Here is a 26196-nt window from a genome sequence, read left to right on the forward strand (position 1 = left end):
ATTTACTTCATTTTTGGTACATAGCTCTCTATGAGCCAAACCGGCCAGGGCTGATCACTTAATTCTTGATAGTGAATCTTTATTTACATTAATAATGTTTCAGAAAATGTAAATAGTATATCTACAAAGTACTAAATAAACCAAATTTGACATTAGCATAAAACCAAAAAAATAAATAAAATTCATAACTCATTTACTATATTCACAAGCTTATATTTACTATAAAATTAAAACTTAAACTTTACATATTTATATTTTTAAAACTTTTGGATAAAATTGTCTTTAAGACTGACTTTCTTACCAAAAAAAAAAAAAAGATACTACATTGTATTAACATTAAAAATCAATCCTACCTGAAAGAGCTTATATAACAATATAAAAAATGTTTTTATGCTCTTAAGATGTACTTTGTCTATTGGATCATCCATTTATGACAGTCTGAATTATATACACACTTGGGACTTGCTAGAACAACCAAGAGTACAGTTGTAACAAAATTTTAGTGTAATTCTACATCCAAGGAACAAAAGATCACTTCTGATGGAATGAGCAGAGGTATGAGGAGGAGAATGTCATTTACATGGATAGTTGAACCCTGGCTTCAACAGGCCAAGATCATGAGGGCTTCATAAGTAAAGGAAATAGCTTAAGAAAAAACACTAGAAACCTACAGCAATCAATGCTCTCATACTTCATTTGGCAATTCATCGTGTACAGTTTTGAAGAGTTGTTTAGATCATTTTTTGTTTAGCTAGTACTGTGTATATTTATATCCTTGATAGGGCCTAGTCCACTAGGAGAAATAGGATGCGCACTTATAAAATAAGGGGAGTAACAATTCCTACCTTGTATAGATGGTGACAATTAAGTGAGATAACATGTTCAAAAGTAGCTGTTCTATAATAGACGCTTGAAAAAATAATAATTTACTTCATTTTTGGTACATAGCTCTCTATGATAGGCATTTCTAAGATAGCCCCCCAAATTCCTGTCTCCTGATTCACACACCCTGTATAATCCTTACCCTGGAGTACGCGTGGGACATGTGAATATGATGGATGTCATGGTTGTGACTAGGTTGTGCTATATAGCAAAGGTGAAGGGATTCTGCAGGTACAAGGTCCCAAGGAGGTCCTGACCTAGTATTACTGTTTTAAGAGGCTAAATGGTTTGGTAACTTGTTATGGAGCAATAGAAAACTTGCTCCCTCCACTTTCTCTCAAATACTTTCCCTTATCAAATATATTTTTTAATCATTTTAGTTTTCTAAAATAGATCATGTAAAAATGCAAAAATGAAACAACAGCCCTGGAAGGTTTGGCTCAGCGGTTAGAGCATTGGCCCTCGAACCAAATAGTCTTGGGTTCGATTCCCAGTCAAGGGCACCTGTGTTGCAGGTTCAATCTCCAACCCCAACCTGATCTGTGATGGAGGCAACCAATAGATATCTCTCTCACATCCATGTTTCTCTCTCTCTCTCTCTCTCTCTCTCTCTCTCTCTCTCTCTCTCTCTCTCTCTCTCTCTCCTCTCCTCTCCTTCTCTCCCTTTCACTCTATCTAAAAATCAATGGAAAAATATCCTTGGATGAGGACTAACAGCAACAACAAAAAGAATAAAAGAACAGTATTATAAAGTCCTTTCCTTCCCATCTTTCTCTCACATACCCACACATTTTATAAATACAGACAGTGTCTGATTAGAGGGGAGCAATACGGGGGGGAAAGGAGGGACATCTGTAATACTCTCAACAATAAAGTTAAAAAAATATGCAGCTGTCCAACAATAGGTAAATAAGTAATAAAATTAAAAAAGGAAATAATGTCTAGCCTGCCACGATTATATTTTGGAATCTATCTCCTTATCTGTAAAGCGGATATAATAATAGGATTGATATGAGGATTAAATAAATTAATTTAACTAGGCAATTTAAATCTTTGCTACTCAAACTATGGTGTAACCAATAACATGCCATCTGGCAGAATATTTTTTAAAAAATGCAAATCAGGTCCCATCCCAGACATAAAAAGAGAGAGAGAGAAAGAGACCTCGTTTCAACAAGGTCTTCAGGTAATACGTGTACATTTAAAGTTTGAGAAGCACTTCATCAATCAGTGCTTGCCACGTATAAGCGCTATGTGACCATTATGTTGTCTTTAAAAATCCATTTCTTGAATATATCCTCTACCTTCTTTTCATTTGAATATAAAAAATTTTCATCTGCAAACTGGTTTCTATAGTAAAAGTTGTTAGTGATTTTTTTTCTCTAACCTGGCTATGAATTAAGAAATTAAAAGAAAATAGACTTCTAGTTTAGTTTGACTATTTTACTTTCTAGCTATAAAGAGTTCAACGTAGTACTGTACAACTAACAGTCACTTAAATCAAGGGGAAAATTTCTTTTAGATAGTATTTTAACCAATCCAAATACAAAAACAAAAAATACAGACCATACCAAACACAAAAGGTACAACTAAGAGTAAAGATTACCTAATATTACTATGATTCTGGTATTTTACAATTACTTGGGCATTTGAACTAGAGGAGGTCATACTGTACTTGCCATCTGTTGCCTTCTTGTAACTTACCACCCATGTTACAAGTAACTAAATTCAGCAGGTCATCGAATAACATAGTCTTAATCGTTCAACATGATTTTGTTACAATGTCGATAAGATGCTTAACTCTCTGTTATAGCAACTAACCCATGATAAAACTGGTTTCGTTATCCTTGGTTTTGCTGGAAGTCACAGAACATATCACTGCCATTAAATGAGGACTTACTGTACTAGTATGAGGTCAACCAACAAAATGCCAGTTTGAAATTCAGATGAAGCAATACCAGTGCACCCCAAGTTTCAAAAGTAGGAGCAATTCAGAACATGTGGGAGTATATAAGGCTGACAAGGTAATGTTAAAATAATTCCTATAAAATAGTGCATTGATGAAATTAACTTTCTGCTAAGATTCCCTTGCATTCAAATTAACACTCTTTAACACACTTCATTTTCTTGAACAGCATTTGAAAAACAGGCAAAGATACCTTAATTCATTTTACTTTAGATCTTTCCCCCCAAATTAAGAGCAATTTTAGTCCTTTCAAATGTATCCCTTTTTAGTTAAATTACAAGCTAAGGCAAGATAATTTAGAGTGACTTGAACTTCCATTTTTGCTTTGACAGGCAAATTGTTGAAAATAATTAAATAAAAGAATATTCCAATCCCCCAGCAGGAAAACATTTCTGTGCCACCTCCGGCTCTAACTTTTGATGCTTGCGTTGACAGAAATGTCAATTACAGAACTAATAATAAAGTGTATTGAAAATGAATGAAATGCCTGATCTATAAAAGAAAATGAATTATTATTTCCTACTCTGTGATTTTTGCAACTTTTTAATACAGGTGATGGCCCCAATATCTTTTCAAAAGACCAGTGACATCTCAAGTAGTGAAACATTTGCTAAAAAGAAGTGAAAAACATTTAGAGAAAAAACAGATATCTGATGACTTGCTTTTATTCAGACAATATAAAGAATGAGAAATGAAAAATTTTATGTATGTTTTTCATCATTTTAAATTCAATTCCAGAAATGTTACCTGTGTGTTTCTAGTCTTCCTCAGTACTAAATTATTTTGAGGCATTATAAAAGAAAAAATATGGCCCTGGCCAGTTTGGCTCAGCGGTTAGAGCGTTGGCCTGCGGTCCGGAGAGACCGGGGTTCGGTTCCCGCTAAGGGCATGTACCTCGGTTGCAGTTTGTCCCCGGCCCTGGATGGTTGTGCGGGTGCAGCCACTCGATGTGTCCCTTTCACATCGATGTTTCTCTCTCTCTCTCTCTCTCTCTCTCTCCCTCTCTCTCCCTCCCACTCTATCTGTACAAAAAATGGAAAAATGTCCTCGGGTGAGGATAAAAAAAAAAGAAAAAAAAAATATGCACTATGATAATAGTTGTTATGATATATATTGTATTTCTTTTCATTTATTATTATTTGTTCATTCATTTTTATTCATACCACTTACTGAGCGGACAAGATCTTCTTGAGAAGGTGGCATCTGAAGGAAGGTCAGGAAGGGGGGACAGAGAAGTGTGGCAATCTAGGAAAACCAGAGTTCCAGCCAGGGAACAACAAGTATGACAGCCCAGAGTGGTCGCTCAGCAGAATGGCAAAAGGACAGGTGTGGGATTTGGGAGACTGAGAGTGATAGGAAATGAGGCTGGAAAGGTAAAAATCAGAGAGCAAAACCGCCTACAGCCTTGTAACCATGATCAAAGAAGTCAGGCTAAGTGAAATGACAGGCCGACAGAGGGTTTTGAGCAGAAAAGTAGTATGATCTGACAAATTTCAAGAAGATGACTACCGCGGGCGTGTAGAATACAGACCAGGGGGATGAACACAGGGTGGGAGGCAGGAGACCAGTTAGGAGGCACTGCAATAGTCCAGCACAGGAAAGGACAGGCCCAAAGAGAGGCTGGGCTCTAGACTCCTAGACGTTGCCACTGGCTGACACAGGGAGAATCGGGCTCCGACCATCTTCTCCACCTGAAACACAAGTTCTCTCCATAGTATTTTTTTTTTAAAGAGAAGTAAAACCACTCAGAAGACAGAATTCTGGAAACACGCCTCCATCACACACATGCAAGGCCTTCCCCAGCACAGGTATGACTTGACGAGGCCCTCTCCAGTCTGACCTGAGTGTGTGCACAGCCTTGCACAGCCTTCCAGACCTCCAGCCACATGCTGGATCATATGAAGGCCCACTCGCTCCTTAGATCTCCTGGCTAAAATTCTGGCCCATCTGTGGCTTTCCCCCACCAGAATTACAGCCTCATGTGACTGACTAGCTATTGGCCTTCCCATTGTTTTGCAGCAAAAATCACTCCTGTTTCTAACAACCTTCCAGAGATATACAGTTTTCTACATCTGCTCCAAATCAAGAGCCCCTTCCAGCAGTGAAGGCAAAGCGACTGGTCTCCAAGCTAGCCCCACCCCAGCAAAACTACCTGACAATAGCCAGGGGCGGGGATGAGTACAATGGGAGCTGCCTGGGGCTGACACCAGACTGTCCTTACAGGTTCAGTTGTTTTTCTTGAACAAATGCCTCTCAATTTTTTTAATAGTTTTAAGCACTTTCTCAAGTCCTAAACTGGCTGGTTTCTGACAGTTTTATCTACTTCTATCATTGCTTTTTGGTAAGAGGATTTGCCAAGCACCTCACTCAGTCATTCTGCATTAAATACATTTAACATACAAAGTGCCTGAGCAACCTGCTAAAAATGTCACAGAAAATATTTCGAAACAGTTCTAAGCACAGAAACTGCCCTATGCTAAAATTAGTATTTTCTTTAGACTGCTCACAGGCCTTTGTTGAAGAGCTGACTTGGGTGGAGGAAAGCCTCTAAGCAGAGTAGTAGCATTTGGAAAAACCCAGAAGCATGTCAGGGAACTCACTGGAAGGTTAAATGTTGAGGAAGCAACTCCTCTATTTTTAGCTCTCCCTTTCCAGCTACTGATAAGCTCAAATCTCTTATACCCTAAAAATGCCCTTTCTTGGCCTGATATATCCCAGTGATTTTAGTCTAAGCTCTTTCCTCTTCTTCTCATCAACTTTCTTAAAAGAATAGTTAGAACAGTTTCTCCCCTTCCTCACTTCTAGTCCATCCTCAATCTTTTCCCAACTTTAATAAAATTACCATCATAGAGGTTCTGTCATCTCTCAAATTTACCAAAGCCAATGAGCAATTTTTGGTCCTTATCATGTTGGAACTCCGTGGTCCATTGGACAGTACTATCACTCCTTGCTTGCAAATTTCCACTCCTTGTCCATTACTACAGTCTTAGGTCTCATGTTGTTCTAAATCATTTCTTTGCTGATTCCTTTAGACGGGCTTTCTCTTCCTGGACCTATCCTTAAAACATTAGTGATCTCCAGAATTCTACTTTCAATACACATCTCCCACATTTTCCCCCAAGGAAATTCTAGCCATGCTCATTATTTCATGCTGATGACTCTCAAACCTTTCTCTCCAGCTACAAACCTTCTCTCCCAGTTTGAGACTATTTCGAATAACGGGAAAATCATTCCACTTTCACGTTCCACAGTGAGTTCAAACTCAACAATGTCTAAAACTGAGTGAATCTTACCCCCACCCCCAAACTCACTGTTCCTCTGCCTGTGTTCCTTATTTCATTGGCTGGCACCTAAGCAGAAGCCTAGATATAATCTTTCTCTCTCCTCCCTTCTCCTCTGCTGCCCAGGACATCCCATTAACTTATACGCCTCATTTATTTTTTACCTTCAGAATATTCTCAAATCTATCTCCTCTTCCCTCATTCCTTACATTTTAAGGTAGCCATTTTGATACAACTGTGCCCCCCAAAAATGTCAAAATGGCTACATCAAAATGCCCTGGCCGTTTTGGCTTAGTGGTTAGAGCATAGGCCCATGGACCAAAGAGTCATGGGTTCGATTCCAGCCAAGGGCACATACCTTGGTTACAGTTCATCTCCAGCCTGGTTGGGGTCATGTGGGAGGCAATCAGTCAATGTGTCTCTTTCACATTGATGTTTCTCTCTCCTTCCCTCTCTCCATCTCCCTCCCTCCCTCCCTCTCCCCCCCCCCCCCATCTGAAGATATTTGAAAAAAGATCCTTGGATGAGGTTTGAAAAAAAAAAAAAACTAAGCTTGATTCTAATTCTAAGCTCTCTGCTAAGACTAAAAATGACAGCCTTTCCAACATTTCCTCACCTACATGGTTTTAAGATCCTGAAAGAGGATGTTTCTAGAAATTTTGCTGATTAATAATGAGCCCAATCATTTGGTTTATCATTTACTTCTAAATGTTTCTGCTTTCTAGTAATGCTGCTCTCCATAAGTAAACGGCTCTTCCATTCAAGTCCACATCTACACAACCTTCAAATCCCATCCCCTCTAAAGGAATTACCACAAGACCAAAAAATACCTTTCCAAACCAAAGGTTGTGCTGGTGTCTGAAAGAGAATATTATGACTTCCGATAGAGTTGCCTACAACCTGTCCTTCAAAGAAGGATGTGTGGCTTCTGGCTGACATAATTTAAAAACTCTGTATCTGACGTTCTTTTGTAATGCACTAATTTACCCACATGATTTAAATCACTCTTCAAAAATGTTTCCAAATAAAGCAATGCTGTTTGGTCTCATGTTTTATTTTCATATTATAACCTTCTATCAAAAGTCTGCAATTTTATACAGATCTAGAACATGATCTAGCATATGTAAGCTTGAGAATATGTAGTCTGTAAAGGGAATACTAAAAATACTACTTTTTAAACATTAGGAGTGAAGTGGTTTAAAAGAGAATACCTTGATTTTGTGTATCATGAAAGTTCATGGGTTTTACGATGAGACTGACATGGGTTTAAATTCTGTATATTATACTTTTTAGCCCTGTGACCTCAAATGATTTATTTAAAACTTTTAATCTACTTTCTCGTATGAGATATAAAGATGATACTAGTTATATCTTAGAGCTAATGTGAGTAAAATATGAAACTAGGTCTATTTAATATCTAATACATTATATTCCACAAAGCAGATACTTAGTCCATGTTAGTTGGCTGTCCTTCTTTAAGTTATTAGAATAGAAATAAAGAATTTTATTTACTAAATTAGAATAAGAGGCACAATTACGTGATACTAAGTTGTGCAGTGTGATTTTATTAAGAAATGCTCGTCATCCCATTATTTTTGTTCTTTCCCAATTCTAGTTCCATATATATATTATCATTTCTAAAGGAAATGGCCGTTTTGAAAGAAATTGTCTGAAATCTTGTGTTCAAATAAGTTGCTGGTAGATGCTTGTCACACCTGTTTATTATTATTCTTCCTGAGCACATAGCTCAATTACATTTTCCATCCATCCTGTGGTTCTTGTGTAGCAGAAAATAACGGACACAGAATTTTTGGTCTGGCCCCAAATTCTTCTCTGTGTGATCTCTTTTCCTCTCCATGTTGGCTAGGACGATGATGATCACAAGGGTGTTCCTGAAGTCTTATATACAATACAGTACAGTCACACCACAGAATTAAGGGCTGAACTCTGTGATCAATAAAATACTGAGAAGTGATGTTGTGCGACTCTTAAAACATCAAGGGCATTGCAGCTTCCACCTTGACCGGTCTCTTGGATTGCTATCTAATGGAGCTAGCCATTACACCCTGAGGACACCCACGCAGCCCCCACAGAGAGGCGTATGTGAAGAGGAACCAAAGTTTCTTGCCAACCACCAGCATCATTTTGGCAGCTATGTGAATGAGCCCCTTCGAAGTTTCTCCAAGCTTTGAGCCCCACCTAATGAAGTCTTCAGACAACTACAACCCCAGACTTTATCTGACTCTTCATAAGAAATTCTTAGCCGGATTTGACCAGATGAGCCACTCCCTAATTCCTGGCCCCCAGAAACCATAAGAGATAATAAATGTTCTTATTTTTAAGCTAAAAACAAAAGAACTCTGACCTATACCTCCCTCCAACCATAAATAAAAACGTAAGTAAATCATAGACAATCATGAAGGAAAATACTGACAAATTAGACTTCATAAAAATTAAACTTTTGCTCTTTGAAAGACATTGTTCAGAAAATGAAAAGGCCAACTACAGAATGGGAGAAAATATTTGCAAAACGTATCTAATAAAGGACTTCTTTAAATACATAAAAAGAGCCCTGGCCGGTTTGGCTCAGCGGTTAGAGCGTCGGCCTGCGGTCCAGAGAGACCCGGGTTCGGTTCCCGCTAAGGGCACGTACTTCGGTTGCAGTTTGTCCCCGGCCCTGGTTGGTCGTGCGGGTGGCAGCCACTCGATGTGTCCCTTCACATCGATGTTTCTCTCTCTCTCTCTCCCTTCCTCTCTCTCTCCCACTCTATCTGTACAAAAAATGGAAAAAATATCCTCGGGTGAGGATAAAAATAAATAAATAAATAAATAAATAAATAAATAAATAGAAAACTTGAAAATCAAAAAATAGACAAATAACCCAATTCAAAAATGCATAATAGATTTGAATAGACTCTTGCCCCCAAAAATATACAAGTGGCAAATATCATATAAAAAGATGGACAACATCAATAGTTGTGAGGAAAATGCAAACTCATACCACAAAAACACCACTAATGGCCACCAGAATGGCTAAAATTTTTTAAACTGACAATGCCAAATGTTGATAAAGTATGAAGCAACTGAATCATATGTTGTTGATAAAGATAGAAAAAATGGTATAGCTACTTTGAAATACAGCTTAGTGGTTTCTTATCAAGTTAAGCATACAACTTACCATAAGACCCAGCCATTCCACTCCTAGATTTTTACCCAAGAGAAATGAAAGCATATATTCACCAAAGACCTGTACTCAAATACTCATAGCCGTTTTATTCCTAATAGCCAATAGCTAGAAACAACAATAGGTCATTAACTGGTGACTAGAGAGAAACCAACAACAGTATATCTTAACAATAGATTACTACTCAGTAATCAAAAGGAACCAAATACTGACACAACACAGACAAATCTCAGAAGTACTATGCTATATAAAGATGTTGTAAACAAAAGACTGTGTACCATACGGTTCCTTCTATATGAGACTGTAGAAAAGGTAAACATGGTGACAGAAAACAGACCAGGGGTTGTCAGGGACCACAGATGAGGGGAAAGGATGGACTCTAAATGGTATGAGGGAAGCTTTCTGTGTAATGTAAATGTTTTATATTATGATTCGGTTGGTGGTTTATACAGCATTTGTCAAAATTCAATGAACTATACACTTAAAACAGGTACATTCCATAATACAGAAGTTATATCTTCATAAAGTCCTTTTAATGAAACACTCAGAATAAGAATATCTAGTATATATGCGCACTGAATAAATACTAGCTAAAAATAACTATTATTTTTATAGTACTCCAAGAGAGAAATGGTTCATAGAGAGAAAGACTGCGAATTTTAAGACGCTTTTTTCAAAGATGATATAAACTCGGAAATTTATTTATTTTTTTTTATACTCACCCAAGGACATTTTTTCATTTTTATTTCAGACAGGGCGGGAGGGAGAGAGAGAGAAAAAAACATCGACGTGAAAGGGACACATCAAGTGGTTGCCACCCGCATGACCCAACCAGGGCCGTGGACAAACTGCAACCGAGGTACATGCCCTTAGCGGGAACTGAACCCGGGTCTCTCTGAACCACAGGTTGACGCTCCAACCGCTGCGCCAAACCGGCCAGGGCCAGAAATTTATTTTTAATAAACCCTACCCTATTAGCAGATAAGAGCTTATAGTAAAGATTGTTCACTGGTTTCTATAAAAAGGGTATGGAGCACAGAGCCAAATAAAGTATGACTGTCGTGAGGCTGGTTAGCATCCCTCAGCAGCATCCAGGCAGAAACCAGGAGATAACCATACTATTTCAAAAAAGCGAGTGGTAAGGTTACATAAGGCAACAACAGAAAAGTCAGAAGTGAATAATGTCACATGAGAAGAAGGCTATAACATTTCACTGAAATTCTAATAGCACTTGAGAGAATTTAAAACTTCTCATTAAACACTTCATTTTTTTTTTTTTTTTTTTTTTTTTAATCCTCACCCGAGGACATTTTTCCCATTCTTTGTACAGATAGAGTGGGAGGGAGAGAGAGGAAGAGAGAGAGAGAGAGAAACATCGATGTGAAAGGGACACATCGAGTGGCTGCCACCCGCACGACCAACCAGGGCCGGGGACAACTGCAACCGAGGTACGTGCCCTTAGCGGGAACCGAACCCGGGTCTCTCCGGACCGCAGGCCAACGCTCTAACCACTGAGCCAAACTGGCCAGGGCTCTCATTAAACACTTCAAAACTACTTCAAATAAAATAGGAAGCAAAACAGCAAAGCGAGGCTGTCAAATTTAAACAGCTGCATAAGTGGCACTAGGGACTCTACAACCAAGAAACCCAATGAACCAAATTCTCTGTGCACCTAGTGAATCTAGCCTGAGAGTGGCAGAGACCAGGAGTACCACCCACGCCCCCCCCACACACACACACACACATACATGCCTTTCAGGATTGTAAGTAAAGCAGCTACATAAAGAAAGGGAACTGAGAGGTGGGAGCAGGAAGGAGGGGGTCAATGGGGGAAAAAAGGGGGACATCTGTAACACTTTCAACAATAAAAAAAAAAAAAAGGGAACTAAGTGTCCTTTCTTACCCTCTTCTGCTTCATCCTCCTGGGGTGACATTGGGGCCCCTCCACTAGTGGGAGTGACGGGTTCCTCTCTCTCAGACTCTCGCTGCAGACTCACCACCTCATAGATTGCATCTCCAGCACTGCTGTGACCTTTGCCCTCAGACTGAGAAAGATATAAACATGTGTTTCAATAGGAGAAATGTAAAGGAAGCACTGTGTTTTGATGGTCCACTAAAAAGAGCTGGAATGAAGAGCAGCGTGGCCTCTTTGAAAACATTTTGGAAGTGCTTTGTTCTTCACATGATATTCTAATGCACGGTTCTTTTAGCATCATGTTAACCCATAAATGAAACCTGATGACCATCTAGGGAGAACTCAATCTTTTTCATCATAAAAAACTGAGACACCACAGATTCTAGGGCAGGCAGGTAAGCAAGTGTTGCTAGATTCTTAGGACCAACCACCTTGCATTGAGGTAAAGAGGTATCAGCTACATCCTTCAACCAATTCATGGAAGTAGATGGTTTCTACCTATAAATGGTTTACATTCTAAATGGCTTTTTTAAGGAGGAAAAGACTAAGGCAACTGTCAATTAATTCACCAAGTATGGTCTACAGGGCCCTAGATAAACTGCCTCCAGCCTCATCTCACAACTAAGTATGTTACTATATTCTAGCCCCCCTGGCCTTTTTTCAGCTCTGGGAACCTTTAAATTCTCTCCTGGCTCAAGGTGTAGGGCCGTCCTTTTCTCTGCTAATAGAGCTTTTCCTCCCACTCTGCTATCCCCCATCAATCTCAGGTCCTTTCACTTCTACAAAGAATCTAAGCTGAGTTGCCATGTTTTGATTCTCACCATACCTGCACTCACCACAGGTAATTACACATTTATTATTATATTCATTTGTTTAATGGTTGTCCTGTCCACTAGACAGTAAGAGCCATTAGGGCAGGGACTATGTTGATTTTCAGTCAGAAATAATACTGTGCCTGACACACAGTAGGTACTCAACAAATATCAGTGGAATGAATGATGGTAACTGTCTTCCTTCACCATGTATACTACCTACTAACACTGCCTAATTTAGGAATGTCATAGAAACCCTATTTGTTCATTTATTATTAAAATAATTTTGTAATATTACTGATTACTAAGTCAAACAATATACAGGATGGGGCAAAAGTAGATTTACAGTTGTTCATATGGAAAATAATACAATAACTAATAAATAATAATACAAGAATAAACTGTTTTGTGTACTCACAATTGTAAACCTACTTTTGCCCCACCCAGTATTCATACAATATCATAGATAGAAATAACTATGACAAGTAGTCAAGTATTACTTGAATACTTTTCATTATAACTTTATAAAAGTATAGTATTTCTGTGTCCTGTCTTTTTGGTTTTAATTATTATATATAAAAGGAAGAAAATTTGTTTTAGATATAGAATCAATATTTCTATTAAGTATGTTGCTACTTTACAGGTACACATACAGGTTTCTAGAGAAAAAGTACATAATTATTACACTAGCATTTTTTTTTTAACTTACATTACCTAGATGTGGATTTTTCAAATACTCTTATGGGTTGACTCTAAATGTCATTTAATTAGAGAAATATTATTGCTACTTCATTAGGAATTATCTTGGCATTTAAAAAGAAATATAGAAAAGATATATATGTTATAATATGAAAAGAACAAAAGGTCCTACCTGTCTCAGCCTCATGAAGAAAGTCTCCGTGAAAGTCTTCCTGCTGAAATACCAAAAGCGCTCATTTGCAGGGTACACACGTACCAGTGTCTCCAGGAGAAAGCGGACGGGCTCCACCACCTCCGTGACGACCATGTCCACTGCCACGGTCATATACACTCGTTTATCTGCAGCAGAAATGTTCTGTATTTTATGCTGGCTTTCTTATTCCTTGATTATTTAAGGAAACAGTTTCCTCACTTATGAAAGAACGAAGGTTCTTTACTATCACATTACCTTCTATGTTTAATTTTAAATGTTTTATTGTCAGTTTGCTTAAATAGGTAACCAAGTATTCCAAGTATATTTCTCAACACACAGGATCCTATTTTAAATCAGCTATCCAGATCTCCTCTGACAACTTTAATTTTTTTCTTCTGAAAATCAGGTCTTACTATAAAATATAAATAAAATAAAATTTTCAGGATGTCTTTTACATTAAAACTACCCTTCAGGTTTCGCAGAAAAAAAACTGAAAAAAATCACAAAGGTTTGCTCTTTCATTTCACAAAAAGAAATACTAGAAATTATATTTTTTTGTTGAGTTTCTTGGGAAAGAACATCAAATCAGAAGAGCTGCTCTCTCTTCATTAAGGTTAAATTTGTATAGGAAGATGTTATTAAAATGAGTATTTCAATGCTATATGCTTTAAGGGAATTCCCTGGAGATTTGTCAGTTCCCTCACTGTACCTAACATATATTGACTGACCCTCAGGAAAATCCCTAATCCAGGCTCCAATAAAAGAGTTTGTGGGTTTCTGGCAAGTGCTTTTACAGAACAATAGTACAGTGCTACCAGTCAAAATTTCAGTTACAATTTAAAATGTTGAGTTGGTCACAGCCTTCCTTTAACTTGAATCTAGACTCTTCCGGGCTAGTGGCTACTGGTTTTCTACAGTTTCTCAATGATAGGCTGAAATATGGATTTTACTTTATTTTATTTACTCTCCTCAGGTTCACTGGAGCTTTTGAATCTGGCTTGGTCACTCCATACCATTTTTGTCATTTCTTCATAACTTTAAAAATGTCTTAAATTTATTGTGCCCACCACTTTTAGTTCTGAGTTAGAAGATCAAATAACCAAGCCCATTAAAAACAAAATAAAACATTTAACTGTGGTTTTGTTTTTGTTTTATCCTCACCCGAGGACATTTTTCAATATTTTGTTCAGATAGAGTGAGTGGGAGAGAGAGAGAGAGAAACATCAACGTGAAAGCGACACATCGAGTGGTTGCCACCCACACGACCCAACCAGGGCTGGGGACAAACTGCAACCAAGGTACGTGCCCTTAGGGGGAACTGAACCCGGGTCTCTCCGGACCGCAGGCCGACGCTCTAACCGCTGAGCCAAACCGGCCAGGGCTTAACTGTGTTTTTTAAAAACATTTTACAACATTTACACTCATCAACCATGTGTCTACTAATATCATCAAACTGGAAAATAGTATTACACTCTTACTATGCACACCCATTCTGCTGCCAATTCAAGAGACAGTAGGATTCTCTAGACATTGTATTTGACCTAGAAGACCTTAAGGTCTAAGGAGTAAAGTGGAGGAGTAAGAGAGAATAACACAAAACATAGACTATAATACACAACTTGGTATAGTGGAAAGATCCAAGACAGTTCCTCTCCCAGGGTTCAATTTCTTCCATAAAAGTCAAATCACAATTCATGAATTGTCGGAAAAATTTATAATATCAAGGACACCATTTGAAAATTTTAGAAATCAAGTCATTTTGGGGTTGCATATAAAATAATTTTAAATTTAAAATACATTATCTTTTTACCCTGGCCAGTTTGGCTCAGTGGTTAGAATGTCAGCCTGCAGAAAATATCCTCAAGTGAGGATTAACCAAAAATTAAATTAAATTAAATATATTATCTTTTTAACTAAAAAATAAAATAAAATATAGCCCTGGACAGTTTTGCTTAGTGGTTAGAGCCTTGGCCTGCAGGCAGAGTCGCAGGCAGGCCCTATTCCAGTCAGGGACATGTGCCTCTGTTGTAATTCGGTCCCCAGTCCTGGTCAGGGTCTTGCGGGAGGCAACTAGTCGTTTCTCTCACATCAATGTTTCTCTCTCTCTCTCTCTTTACCTCCCCCCTTCCCTCCCTCCCTCCTTTCCACTCTATCTAAAAATTAATAGAAAAATATCCTCGGGTGAGGATTAACCAAAAACAAAAACAAAAAAACCTGCTTTAATTATTTTTTTAAATTCTGATATTTTATTCTTCAAAATTATCAACTGACTTATTTTTCTCGTTTTTATGTTTTCCTTCTAAATAAGAAAGAAGTTTACAGGCTGGTATTTACAAGCCTATCTTCAGAAACAAAAAAATTGGGTGTGTAAAAATTATATATTCCTAATATAGGAAAAGCTAAATTTTATATAATTTTTTTCTTTTTTTTGCTCCTTTTTTAGCCCTCAGAATGAAATAACTTGATGTGTGATCAAATGCAAGCAATTTACAGGACTGGGAAAGACTCTCTTTAAATGAGTATAAAAAGTAATTATCATTTTAATGTCCTTCATTAATATATTATACTTCCATATCAGTACTCACTAATGCTCCTGTCTTGAACCAAACATCTACTGTGGGTATAAACTAAATAATGTAAGACTAAGATAAAAAAAATGGATCCATTATTTTCTCAATATAAATTATTGGCTGAATAACAGTAAAGAATTTATTGTAAAATAAATTCTAATGTCTCATGAGGTTATTAGTGTTACTTTGAAGGCAAATGGTGGAGAGGCAACAAAACAAACAGGCAATTAACAGATACCTGAAAAAAGTAGGAATAAAAATAAACACAGTGGGAAAGATGACCAATGTGACTATATACCATTTCTAAGTTCTGTTCGACACTAGCCATGTTAAATAAAACAAAAAGGTAAACAACAAGGATAAAAGGTTTTGTCACAAATGAAATCCTTGTTATCTATTACTAAGATCTAGGCTCCCAAAGGCAAAAATACTGAAACCAAAAAAAGTAATAAATGAAAAAAAAAAGAGAAGTGAGCTATAATTTTTTTAAGTTAAAATACTTAGCAAAGATATGCACAATTTCAGAATTTGCTTTCATTATTTATTTCATAATCTTCCACCATTTCCCCTCAAATAAAACGACTCTATATAGACATATAAAACATAAAGTATAAGTACTTTCTCCATAATCTAATAAAATAAATTCATGTGTTGCCAGCGGGGAGGGGGGGTTGTCGAATAGTGGAGGTTTTTCCTGATAGATACATAAAGTACGAAAAGAAACTTCGAACTCTAAAGAAGAATAACTCCTAATAATAATACTGTATGTCAAATGCAATGGAAAAAATAAAAAAATATTTTAAAAATAAAATTCGAAGGACTTAAAGGAGATACAAACAGATCTCTCACAAACTTTGGACATCATTCTAAATAGTATTATGTAAACAACAATCTTCTTAAAACTCAAATTACAAAGCCAATATCAGTAAAGATCTGTTCTGTATTTCTTTTACTTCTCTGGCTAAAGAGAGTGTTATTCATACTGAACCTGTGTATTACTTTCTATTGCACCTCAGTACAACAGCATCCAGCGTCAATTACATGTGTAGTAGTCATGTAACACCACATAAAATTTAGCATGTTTTAATGCATTATACACATTAACTTAGAGTATTACTTTCCCTGCAATGGACCGTTCTCCTTGTGCTAAAGAAATAGTGTTGGATGTAGAAATTCAAAATGAATAGCAAGAAAACTATATCATATATGTTTAATATGCATAACAACACATGTGAAGCCTGAGCTGAATTTTACCGTAAAATCTATGAATGAAAAAAATAACTCCATTTTAAATGAACACCAGATTAAAAAAAAAAAACTGGCAAAACAGCATTGTCTACAATATAAACTTTTAAGCAAATAATAAGGAATCTTTTAAGAACATTCACCTTTTGGAGTTTCTTCATTAAGTGCCAGAAATATGGGTGCATTGGGGTTCCACATGCCGGTGATAACGTAGGCCCTCCCATCGTAGCTCTTCCCCATGGATTCCTGCGGAAGTTCAAACGGGAATCCACAACAAGAAAACCACCACTCCGATTAGTAAATCCATCTTACTTTACACAATCCAATTTGCTAAAATTTGAATTTACAATCAAAAGGGGTTTATTTTTTGTAAATTTTTTTTTCACCCTACAAAAACATTTCTTTAAATATTAAACTCTCCTACAGCTTTCTTCAAACAAGGTTTCTGTTTAGAAACATGTACCTCTTAAATAAAAGACGTATACTCTTCCATGCTGGATCATAATATTATGTTATCATAAAAACATAATATTGCTATGAAGTTATACTTAACTTGATCTTAGGTTGGGTATCAAAATCTCATATACTTACACATACAAGCATGTACATAATGCTATGAAAACTATAGTATAATTTCACTGAAGCTGGTTAAATTAAATGAATAGCTAATCACAGAAAAAGATAGTATTTTTCTCTAATGTTCTCATTCTTAAAATACTAATTTACCTTGTCACAATACCTTCAAAGTGAATACTTTCATATATATATATATATATATATATGGATAGATATGTGCATATACACACACACATCAAATATTTATACACTTTCTTACAATCAGAAGTCAGTATTAGGAAACTAATATTGGTTTGTTATCAGCATGGAAGCTTACTATCTCCCTCAACCCTAACACTCACCCCTTCCTTATTCCCTCGCTCCTCTCCCCTTCTTCTTCATTTCCTCCACTCTTTAAGACTTTTACCCAGCCATCTCCTGACTCTCACTACAGAAGCCAGCAACTCCTTATACTTAGACAAAGACCACACGTGTGTGTGTGTCTGTGTGTGCGTGCACGCATGTGCACACGCACACGCTGGGAATGAGGAGGTTAAAGGTTGTCCCCTGGGAAAACAGCACACAGAATACAAACATATGTATATGCAAAAAAGAATATTATCTACAGAATATTTTCTGTACCAACTTCCTATTATGAATAGAGAGGGCTCAAAGGGTCAGGCTAAAGGAGAAAATACTCTTTTTTCAAAATTACCCCTGCACAAATGTTTCTCTGAATCCCTATAAAATTGTTTCAGTCCTTTGGTAACTACTATGTATATTTTTCTAGTGTATTGGTGATATTTCACTAATCAGATTGCATAGCTTAAGTGCAAGGACCACAGTCAATAAAATATACTCAAGGTCATGTAAAGAAAACTCACTTGGTACCTCCAACACTCATAGATTCACGTTTTCTCTCTTTTTCTCTCCCTCTCCATTCCCTTCTTTCTCCCTTGTCCTCTCTCTCTCTCTACCCTCTCATTAGACCCTCATTTAGAACAAGAATGGGCATCTAAACCACCCCCCCCCATAAAAAAACAATCCATCTGTGGACAAGAACTGTGTAATGCTCGAGTTCAAAAAGAAGAGCTAGATCAACCAATTCTTTCTTTCAATTAACAAATACAAAAAAAAAAAAAAAAAAGGCAGTTAAAGTAGATTACATATTGAATTGAAATGAAATTAGATGATGGAAGGAGACTTGACTTGGGGTGGTGAACACACAATATACAGATCATATCTTATAGAATTGTACACCTGAAACCTATATAATTGTATTAATGTCATCCCAATAAATCAATAAAAATCAAAATTAGATAAAATAAAGTTAGATATGCAATGATAAATTATATGGTAGGAAAAGTAGATAAAGAACAGCAGAGTATGAGGAAACTGCTAAATGCTAAGACAATGGAGAAAACAATTTTAACAGTCCTTTAAAGTAATTAGTCATGCAGTCAAAAACCAAAGGCAAATATTGGGAGGTAAGGAGGGAGGGAGAAGAACAGAGAGGGGCAAGGGAGGGCCATGGAGGAAGAAAGGCAAGGAGGGAAAAAGGGAGGAAGAGAAAGCAAGGAGAGAGAAGGAAAGAAAGAGGCAGAGTGAGACTTTTCAAAGCTTTCAAAGTTTGTCAGAATAAAGTGTAAGAAATTTGTTTTCAAAAGTGTTCACGTCATAGAAGTTGGACATGTCATAGAAGACACAAGTATTAACATCTTGCTCTAGGGGGCAGAAATAACACAAATTAGGCGAAGTTACAAGGAACATGGTATCAGGTGATTCCAAAGAAATAACTTTGTAATATCCAGTCTTCGTTATAAAGTAATGAACTCCTCTGTATTAGGTGTAGTAGTCTAGCCAAAGCTCAATAACCACGAATTAAGACCGTATAAAGATCAACAGCACTGGGTAATAACAAATCACAACTACTGATAACTGCAAATGCTACCCCTCCTGCTTGACCAACTCTGTTATACAGGTCAGCCCACTTCTCTTTCCAGGGGCTTCAATGCTGATGAGCCCTTTGATTTCAAAAAGGACTCTTAAAGGCGGAGACTGCATGGCGAAGAGACACACAGGGGCCTCAGAAGTTCACATCAGGCCTGTAATTCTATAATGTGAATTTAAGTTCATAGAAAAGTGATTCATCCTAATCTCTTAAACTCTGAAAGACCATGACTAGTTAAGACCTAGAAGCTTCTTAGTGTTTGATGTCCCTGAAGTACCTCCTCCTGGAATTTGCAGCGCTTGACATGCTCTGGATTGCCTCAGGTAACAGCACTTGTATTACTGCTGTGTTGTGAAGAGGGATGGAGGAGAGATGGATCAATAGCTCATTTGTTTTCACATTCACTGTAACTGGTTGTCCTTATCTGACCTATCCGTGCGGCATTTCCTCTATATTTCTGTGGCTCACTGGACCGACTCAATGAGAACACTTAACCAACTGCTGTAGTTACAAATTCATAAGGTCTGTCTCCAGCACAAGGCTATGAACCCACAGATGGTAAGAGCTGTGTTCTACCTTATCTACAACCCCAGCACTTCACACAATGTTTGGTACACGAGTAGGAGCTCAAAAAGGCTGACTGAACCATTTCAGTACCACTAGAATAATCAATGTGATGTCCCCGTAAAATAAAGAAAAAGTTGACATAATTGGTGACATTTATCTGATATTTAAAAAACACAGCTGAAAGGAAAAAAATACACATTTATATTTGTTATCACTAAATATAAAAATTGCAAGTGAAGTAAGTAAAAGACTTTATGCTTACTCTAAGATGACCATTTCCTATAACATTTCTAAATCGCAAAGTAAATGTTTTCATTAACTGCAATATTAGAAGGTATTTCTGTTTAATAGTTAAGATGGCTTGCTATTTTTACAACAAATACCAACTCTTAAATATATATTGACCTGTAAGGGCATTCCTGAAATAAATATCACTCCCACAGTACATATACTTGGCTAAGGACAAATAATCAGAAGGAGAAATTCAGAAAGGGAAATGCTTTTAAGAAAATAAAAGCATCCATCACAGAACTCAAATTAATAACAGTGCATTAATATAAATAAAAGGCACCAGATTCACTCCGGCTATGCCTGTTATAATCATGTACTTGCTATTTTGGGCTCAAAGAAAAGACATCCTGCTAAGAAGACAAACGAATGACTGGATGGACATTGCCATAACACTGTCCTTTTATTTGCTTTCAACTTGCATATGATTTTTTGGTGGGAATTTTCCCCCATCTGTCCCTCGTAAGTAATTTTAAGTTTAGATTTTCAAATTTCATTATTATTATCATACAGCTGAAAGTCAGAAACAATTTTCCCAATATGACATCATTTTAAAGTAGAAAACACTTTAAAAATATAAAATAACTATCATCTGTACTTGGTTAAGGTGTGTAAGGTTATCATTACCATATCCAGTAAATGCATGTCACTGTTCTTCACGTTTCGACCTGGGCTTAATAACATTCCAAAACATCTGAAAATTTGGGGGGAAAAAAGGAAAATAAGGTATCAAGAATATACAGAAGCCCCGTGAGCAAAAAGCCTTTTTATAATAACTATACAACCTGAACTCTATACTTACAAATAGCTTTCCTTTTTTTTTTGAGAAACAGCACAAATAAGAATTCATTAAGATACATAATAAAACCACATAGAAATAAGTTATCTAAATTCCCAGATCTTTATTTTTGCATGTAAAAGATTACCAATGATCAGAAACTGTGACAAAAATGGTCACAAAATTGTCAATTGAAACAGAATACAGTAATGAGATATAAATTCGTTTCTAGGTAGAAATTAGATTGTATTTACCTTAAAGTTATTCCAAATATACAGGTCAAGACCATCTAACCCAGTTAAATTAAAAAGGAGATTTAAAATAATAAGACACTTTCTCTCTCTGCATCAAGCTATATTAATAGGAACAATTACCCTGGCCCTCACCAGTCATGTTCACTGAATAGCTTATTAAAACTATGTTCTCAGTTTGGAAAAAAAAAAAGTTATATGAATCTCATTACTAAAAGTACTATCTTAGTGAAGATATTAGCCAATGTACTATACACTATTCACCATTTACTTTATTCCGTGCTTCCCAGTGCTAGAGAAGTGTTAGCAATCCCATCAACACTACCCATTTATTTATAAAGGGTTTTCAAAAGCTCCAAAATTCAGTTACATATGGTATTTTTTATTGTTAGAATATTATTGTTAATTCTGCTTTATAGGGAAGAAAAGTCAAGTCCAGAGAAGTTAAACAATGTACTCAAATCCATCTGGCTATTCCTCAGGTCTTTTAACTCGAGAGCAATGTGATCTGTCCACAGTGTCCCTCTGCCAACAACGCATACCCACACTTACTCGTGTGTTTATATTGTAGTTTTCCCAAATTTAAAAATATACTGTGGAGTATTTTACACAAGGAGTATAGAATGTAAATCAATTAAGTTTAAGATTTCTCAAATTTCAAAATAGTGGCAGCTAACCAGTCAATATTTAATCTGATCCTTGTTGTTTCCCAAAGGTTTAACTTTTCTGTTAGCATTGGCTCCCCCCACCCCCGACCATAAACAAGGTAAGTGATTCATCCTATAAGCTCAATAAGTGATAGAACTATATATGCTTCTTTGCTTCCTGTGAGTACTGTAGGATATTTTTCTCAGGGCTCCCATTTGGCACTCAAAAATAATCAAGTTCATAACGAAGGTAAAGTTGAAAAGCTCTGAGGATAACTTTCCAAGCACATTATTGTATCACTGAACAAAATATAATCTACTAATACAGAGATAATTATACTCTAATAGTCATAATTATAATATGATTACTATATACTATTTGATTTTTCTCCTATGAGTTCCTAAAATAGTCTATATAATTTAAATGTTAATTAATCATGCAATTCATTATACTATTTTTTCTATTGACTTAAATTCTTGATAAGCAAGAATACAAGAGTTAATTCTTTTCAGATATGAAATTTGGCCCCCCAAATAAAAAGTCAGATCAATAATGACAGAAGACTTGTCTCACATTCCCTATATATCGGTCTTCCCTTACCTGCTGGGGATTCATTCCAAGACCCCCAGTGTATACCTGAAACCATGGATAGTACACACCCTATATATACTATGTTTACCCTATACATCCATAACTTTTCACTTAAAGGAAGCACCTTACAGTGTCTCTTTGGCATATCTAAACTGTCAACATCACTACTCTTGCACTTTGGGGCCATTATTAAGTAAAACAAGGGTGACTTGAACACAAGCACTGCAATATCTCAACAACAGATCCGAAAACCAAGGTAGCAACTAAGTGACTAACAGGCAGGAAGATGGTCCAATTTTGTCCTGTTACTCAAAACAGCGTAAAATCTAAAACTTATAAATTGTTTATTTCTAGAATTTTCCATTTAATATTTTCAGACCATGGTTGCCCATAGGTAACTGAAACCGTGCAAAGTAAAACAGAGAAGAAGAAGAAACTACTGCATATTTTGCTTCAGCCTTCATCAATCACAGATTTTTCTAAAGAACACTTCCCTATATCATATGCTTTTAAGTTATAAAACTATTATATACTCATTCTGAAAAGCCCCCTATACTCTGTCTTAGCCTCCTTAGAAACCAATGCTAACAGTTTAATATGCATTCTCCATACCTTTCTTTTGTTTTGTTTTTTGAAAGGTCAAACCCTTACATTATTTTATTTGTTTAGCACTTGCAGATAAATGGTACAATTTTATATTTCCTTAATATATTCCTCGTTAAGCTCTACTGCAAAAGGAGACTTGGAAGTTTATATATTCCTTAAATGGCAACGCTTATCACCTTATTTTGATGATCTTTGATGCATTGTTCTTTTTCTGGATTATAAGTAAAAAATCCTGCCACCAACTAGCAGTGTGACCTTAGAGAAAGCACCTAACCCCCTAGGGCCTCTGCTTCCTCTTTTAGAAAGTGGGAGAGGTATAACAGATACACTCTAAGGGTTCTTCCAGCACTAAATTTGCACAATCTTTTTTCTATCAAGCTTTCATTTCCAAAATTATACTTCATTAAAGCACATCAGGTTTTCTATGGGGACAAGCAGGGTCTATTAGGAATAACATGTTCGTAATTAGATATTATTATTACTACAAGCACCTAAGGCAAATACATTAAGTGTTTCACTGGGGAGTTCAAAGCATTCAACCTTCTGTTATTAACTCTATAAATAAGGTAGAAAGCAAACTGCTATCACACCTATTTTCTCAGGGAGCTCACAGGCTAGTAGGGAAGGAAAATAAGTAAACATGCAATTACAACCCAATATGGTAAGTTCTCTGATAGCTATAAGTGCAGAATGTTGACAAGCAGAGCGGAGACATACTCAACATTATTTATAATACAGTAAATACCTGATCTGAGCAAAACTGAAATTAAACCTTCTGAGAATGAGATGATATCATCATATTAATTATACCAGCCAATATTTATTGACTGTCTTAACTTTAAGTCAGACATTACTATATTGTTACATTTATATTTCAAAACAACCTTCTAATAACATAATAATAAAACTGGTTTTCAAAAAGTAGAAGTGATTTGCCCAAACCACACACCCTTAATTTAGTAACACTGGGATTCAAGCCCGTGTGTGAGAGTCCAGAACTGCATGGTCTTTTACACGTCATATTCTAGCTGCCTCCCTTTGTGATTCTAGGCAGATCACACACTACAAAGTCTCACCACATTTCTGAAATACCAGTTTTACCTGTTTTACCAGAGTATTACCTGTTTACATGTTCACTATGTTAATGTAAAGTTGAAATTTAAAAAAAAAACACAACAAACTCATGGTGGATGTACACTGCAAACTACAGAGAAGTGCCAATTATAAATTATTATTACAATTACCACTGGTAATACAAAGAGAAAGTTCAGCCTTTCATAATACCAAGTGAGTTTTTGCTCAAAATGCAGTTTTAAACAGTTTTTAACACCAGTTAGCACCCATGCCAACACCAAAAATTTAGTTTATCTGGCAATGCTTTAGACTTAACAATGGAAAATAAATGAGAAGAAAAATGTTAATATACTGCAATAGGAAACTAATTTTTTTTTACTTTTGCTTTTTGTCTCTCAAATTACTAAGATTCTATATACCTGCTTAAAGACTACGGATAAAAAAGGAAGAGAGGAAAGGAAAAGAAAAGGAGGCAGGATTCTGACCAATATCTGTTAAAGACCACTGTCTCTTACTAGACTAAAATGTTATTAAAAATTTAAAATGACAGCATGGCAGAAGGGGCCAAGAGAGCTACAAACAAGAAAACCTACAACCCATCATCGTTTTTTAGAACAACATATAAAACTCTAAATAAGTTCATAAAAATTAGAATCCCAGTTAGTCTCACCCTAAAGAATCTAAAGCAAGAGACAGTTAGAAAAGCCTCCTACATAAAACTGCTGGGGTTGTGTTTGCCTTACTGCGGGACAGGGAGAGGAAGACACCCAGGCACCCTCACTGCACAGCAGGGTGGGACCACAGGAACCTTACAAGCTGCAACTCTGCAGCAGTGATCTTATCATCCATGGGAAAATATATGATTGTCCTGTGACCTTTAAAAATTGGCAATGACAAACTCTACAGTGTGACCACAGAAATAGGTGGTTGAGGTAGGGAAGAGGACAAGATCTTAGGACAAACAGAGGTCAAGAGACTAAGAAGCTACATTATTAGAAAAATCATCTACATAGGCACTGAAACTGCCAAAAATGTTAAGATAAGCCTAATAATTAGAGAGTGACAGTGCAGCCAGGAGCTACATTTTCAAAGATGATGGAAATCCCAAGGATTTGTAGATAACTGCAACAAGAGAGGTGAGCAGATGGTAAAACACAAAAGTATAAACTCTGAAGCTGGGAGATTTTAAGGAGGAAGGAGGAACAAGACCAGAAGAAGCAAAGGCATACAAGAAAGAGGTTTACACACCTCCAGGCCAGAGGTACAAGCAGTGGGAAGCGGCCATCATTTGAAAGGGCTGTAAGGGAAGCAATGGACTCAGGCAAAAGCCAGGTCCTATAAAGTGAAGGTAACATTCAGAACAAGGTGGAGGAGAACAGGAATTGTGCTGATGATGGACCACAAGTTCTGGAGTGTAGAATGAAATGATTTAGAAAGTTGGGCCAAGGTGGAAGATGGGTGTCAGATGGGTGGATATACAGTCATGTGGGGATTAGAATCTGAGTACTGATGGAAAACCCAGGAGCCCTGGACTTCTTATAAGGCCTGAAAGAAACAGACAAAATAGAAATAGATAATTTCAGTGAGGCTGAAGGTTGAGGAAGGACCTCGGCAAGAGCATGCAGAGCTCTGGGGTGCACGGCTTTACTCCAGGTTTTGGACAACTAAGGCGCACAAGTCAAGGGAGGGGCAGTATTACCAGAGAAATGTGGGGTTCTGGGCACCCTCATACTATATTATTGATGAGGTGTAGGAAGAAGGACAGAATACATGAGAGTGGAGGAGGTTTTACTTGAAGTGCATCAAAAAAAGATTACTTCTGGATGTCCAAAGACACTGTCAGTTGATGAGCTTGCAGAGTTACAAACCCAAATATATATTTCTTTTATATTAGCTCAAAATCTCATCTCACAAATGTTACTGCCCCTATGAAGACAAGATCCAAAATAGCTGTCCTGTGTCCTCAGAGACGAATCAATAAATGCTAACACACACACACACACACACACACACACACACACACAGAAATGGTGGTTGATTCCTGTAGGAAAAACTAGTCATAACACAACAGTGTGGTGATTGGGAGGGGGGAGGGGAGGCAGAAGAGGGCATAGAGGGGATAAACAGTGATGGAAAATAG

The 26196-nt window shown here is 36.8% G+C and overlaps 1 protein-coding gene across 22 annotated transcripts in view; it reads right to left on the reverse strand.

The window, feature by feature from the left end:
• Nucleotides 1–26196, reverse strand: part of RABGAP1L (RAB GTPase activating protein 1 like) — a 460914-nt gene that overhangs the window by 360792 nt on the left and 73926 nt on the right. For 17 of the 22 annotated variants that reach the window (XR_004961000.1, XR_004961001.1, XR_004961003.1 and 14 more), the window contains 4 exons: nt 20736–20802; nt 16891–16993; nt 12912–13078; nt 11217–11358 (listed from right to left, as the gene is read on the reverse strand). Coding sequence is in view for 17 of the 22 variants with exons in the window: in XM_036273775.1 (XP_036129668.1) it covers nt 11217–11358; nt 12912–13078; nt 16891–16993; nt 20736–20802 (479 nt within the window). In the remaining 5 variants the exon portion in view is untranslated. Of the gene's footprint in view, nt 1–11216; nt 11359–12911; nt 13079–16890; nt 17016–20735; nt 20808–26196 lie in introns of those variants that run through there. The other 5 variants (XM_036273790.1, XM_036273788.1, XM_036273786.1 and 2 more) reach the window with 4 other exon arrangements.

The sequence above is a fragment of the Molossus molossus genome, unplaced genomic scaffold (assembly GCF_014108415.1).
Source record: "Molossus molossus isolate mMolMol1 unplaced genomic scaffold, mMolMol1.p scaffold_m16_p_20, whole genome shotgun sequence".
NCBI classification, from domain to species: Eukaryota; Metazoa; Chordata; class Mammalia; order Chiroptera; family Molossidae; genus Molossus; species Molossus molossus.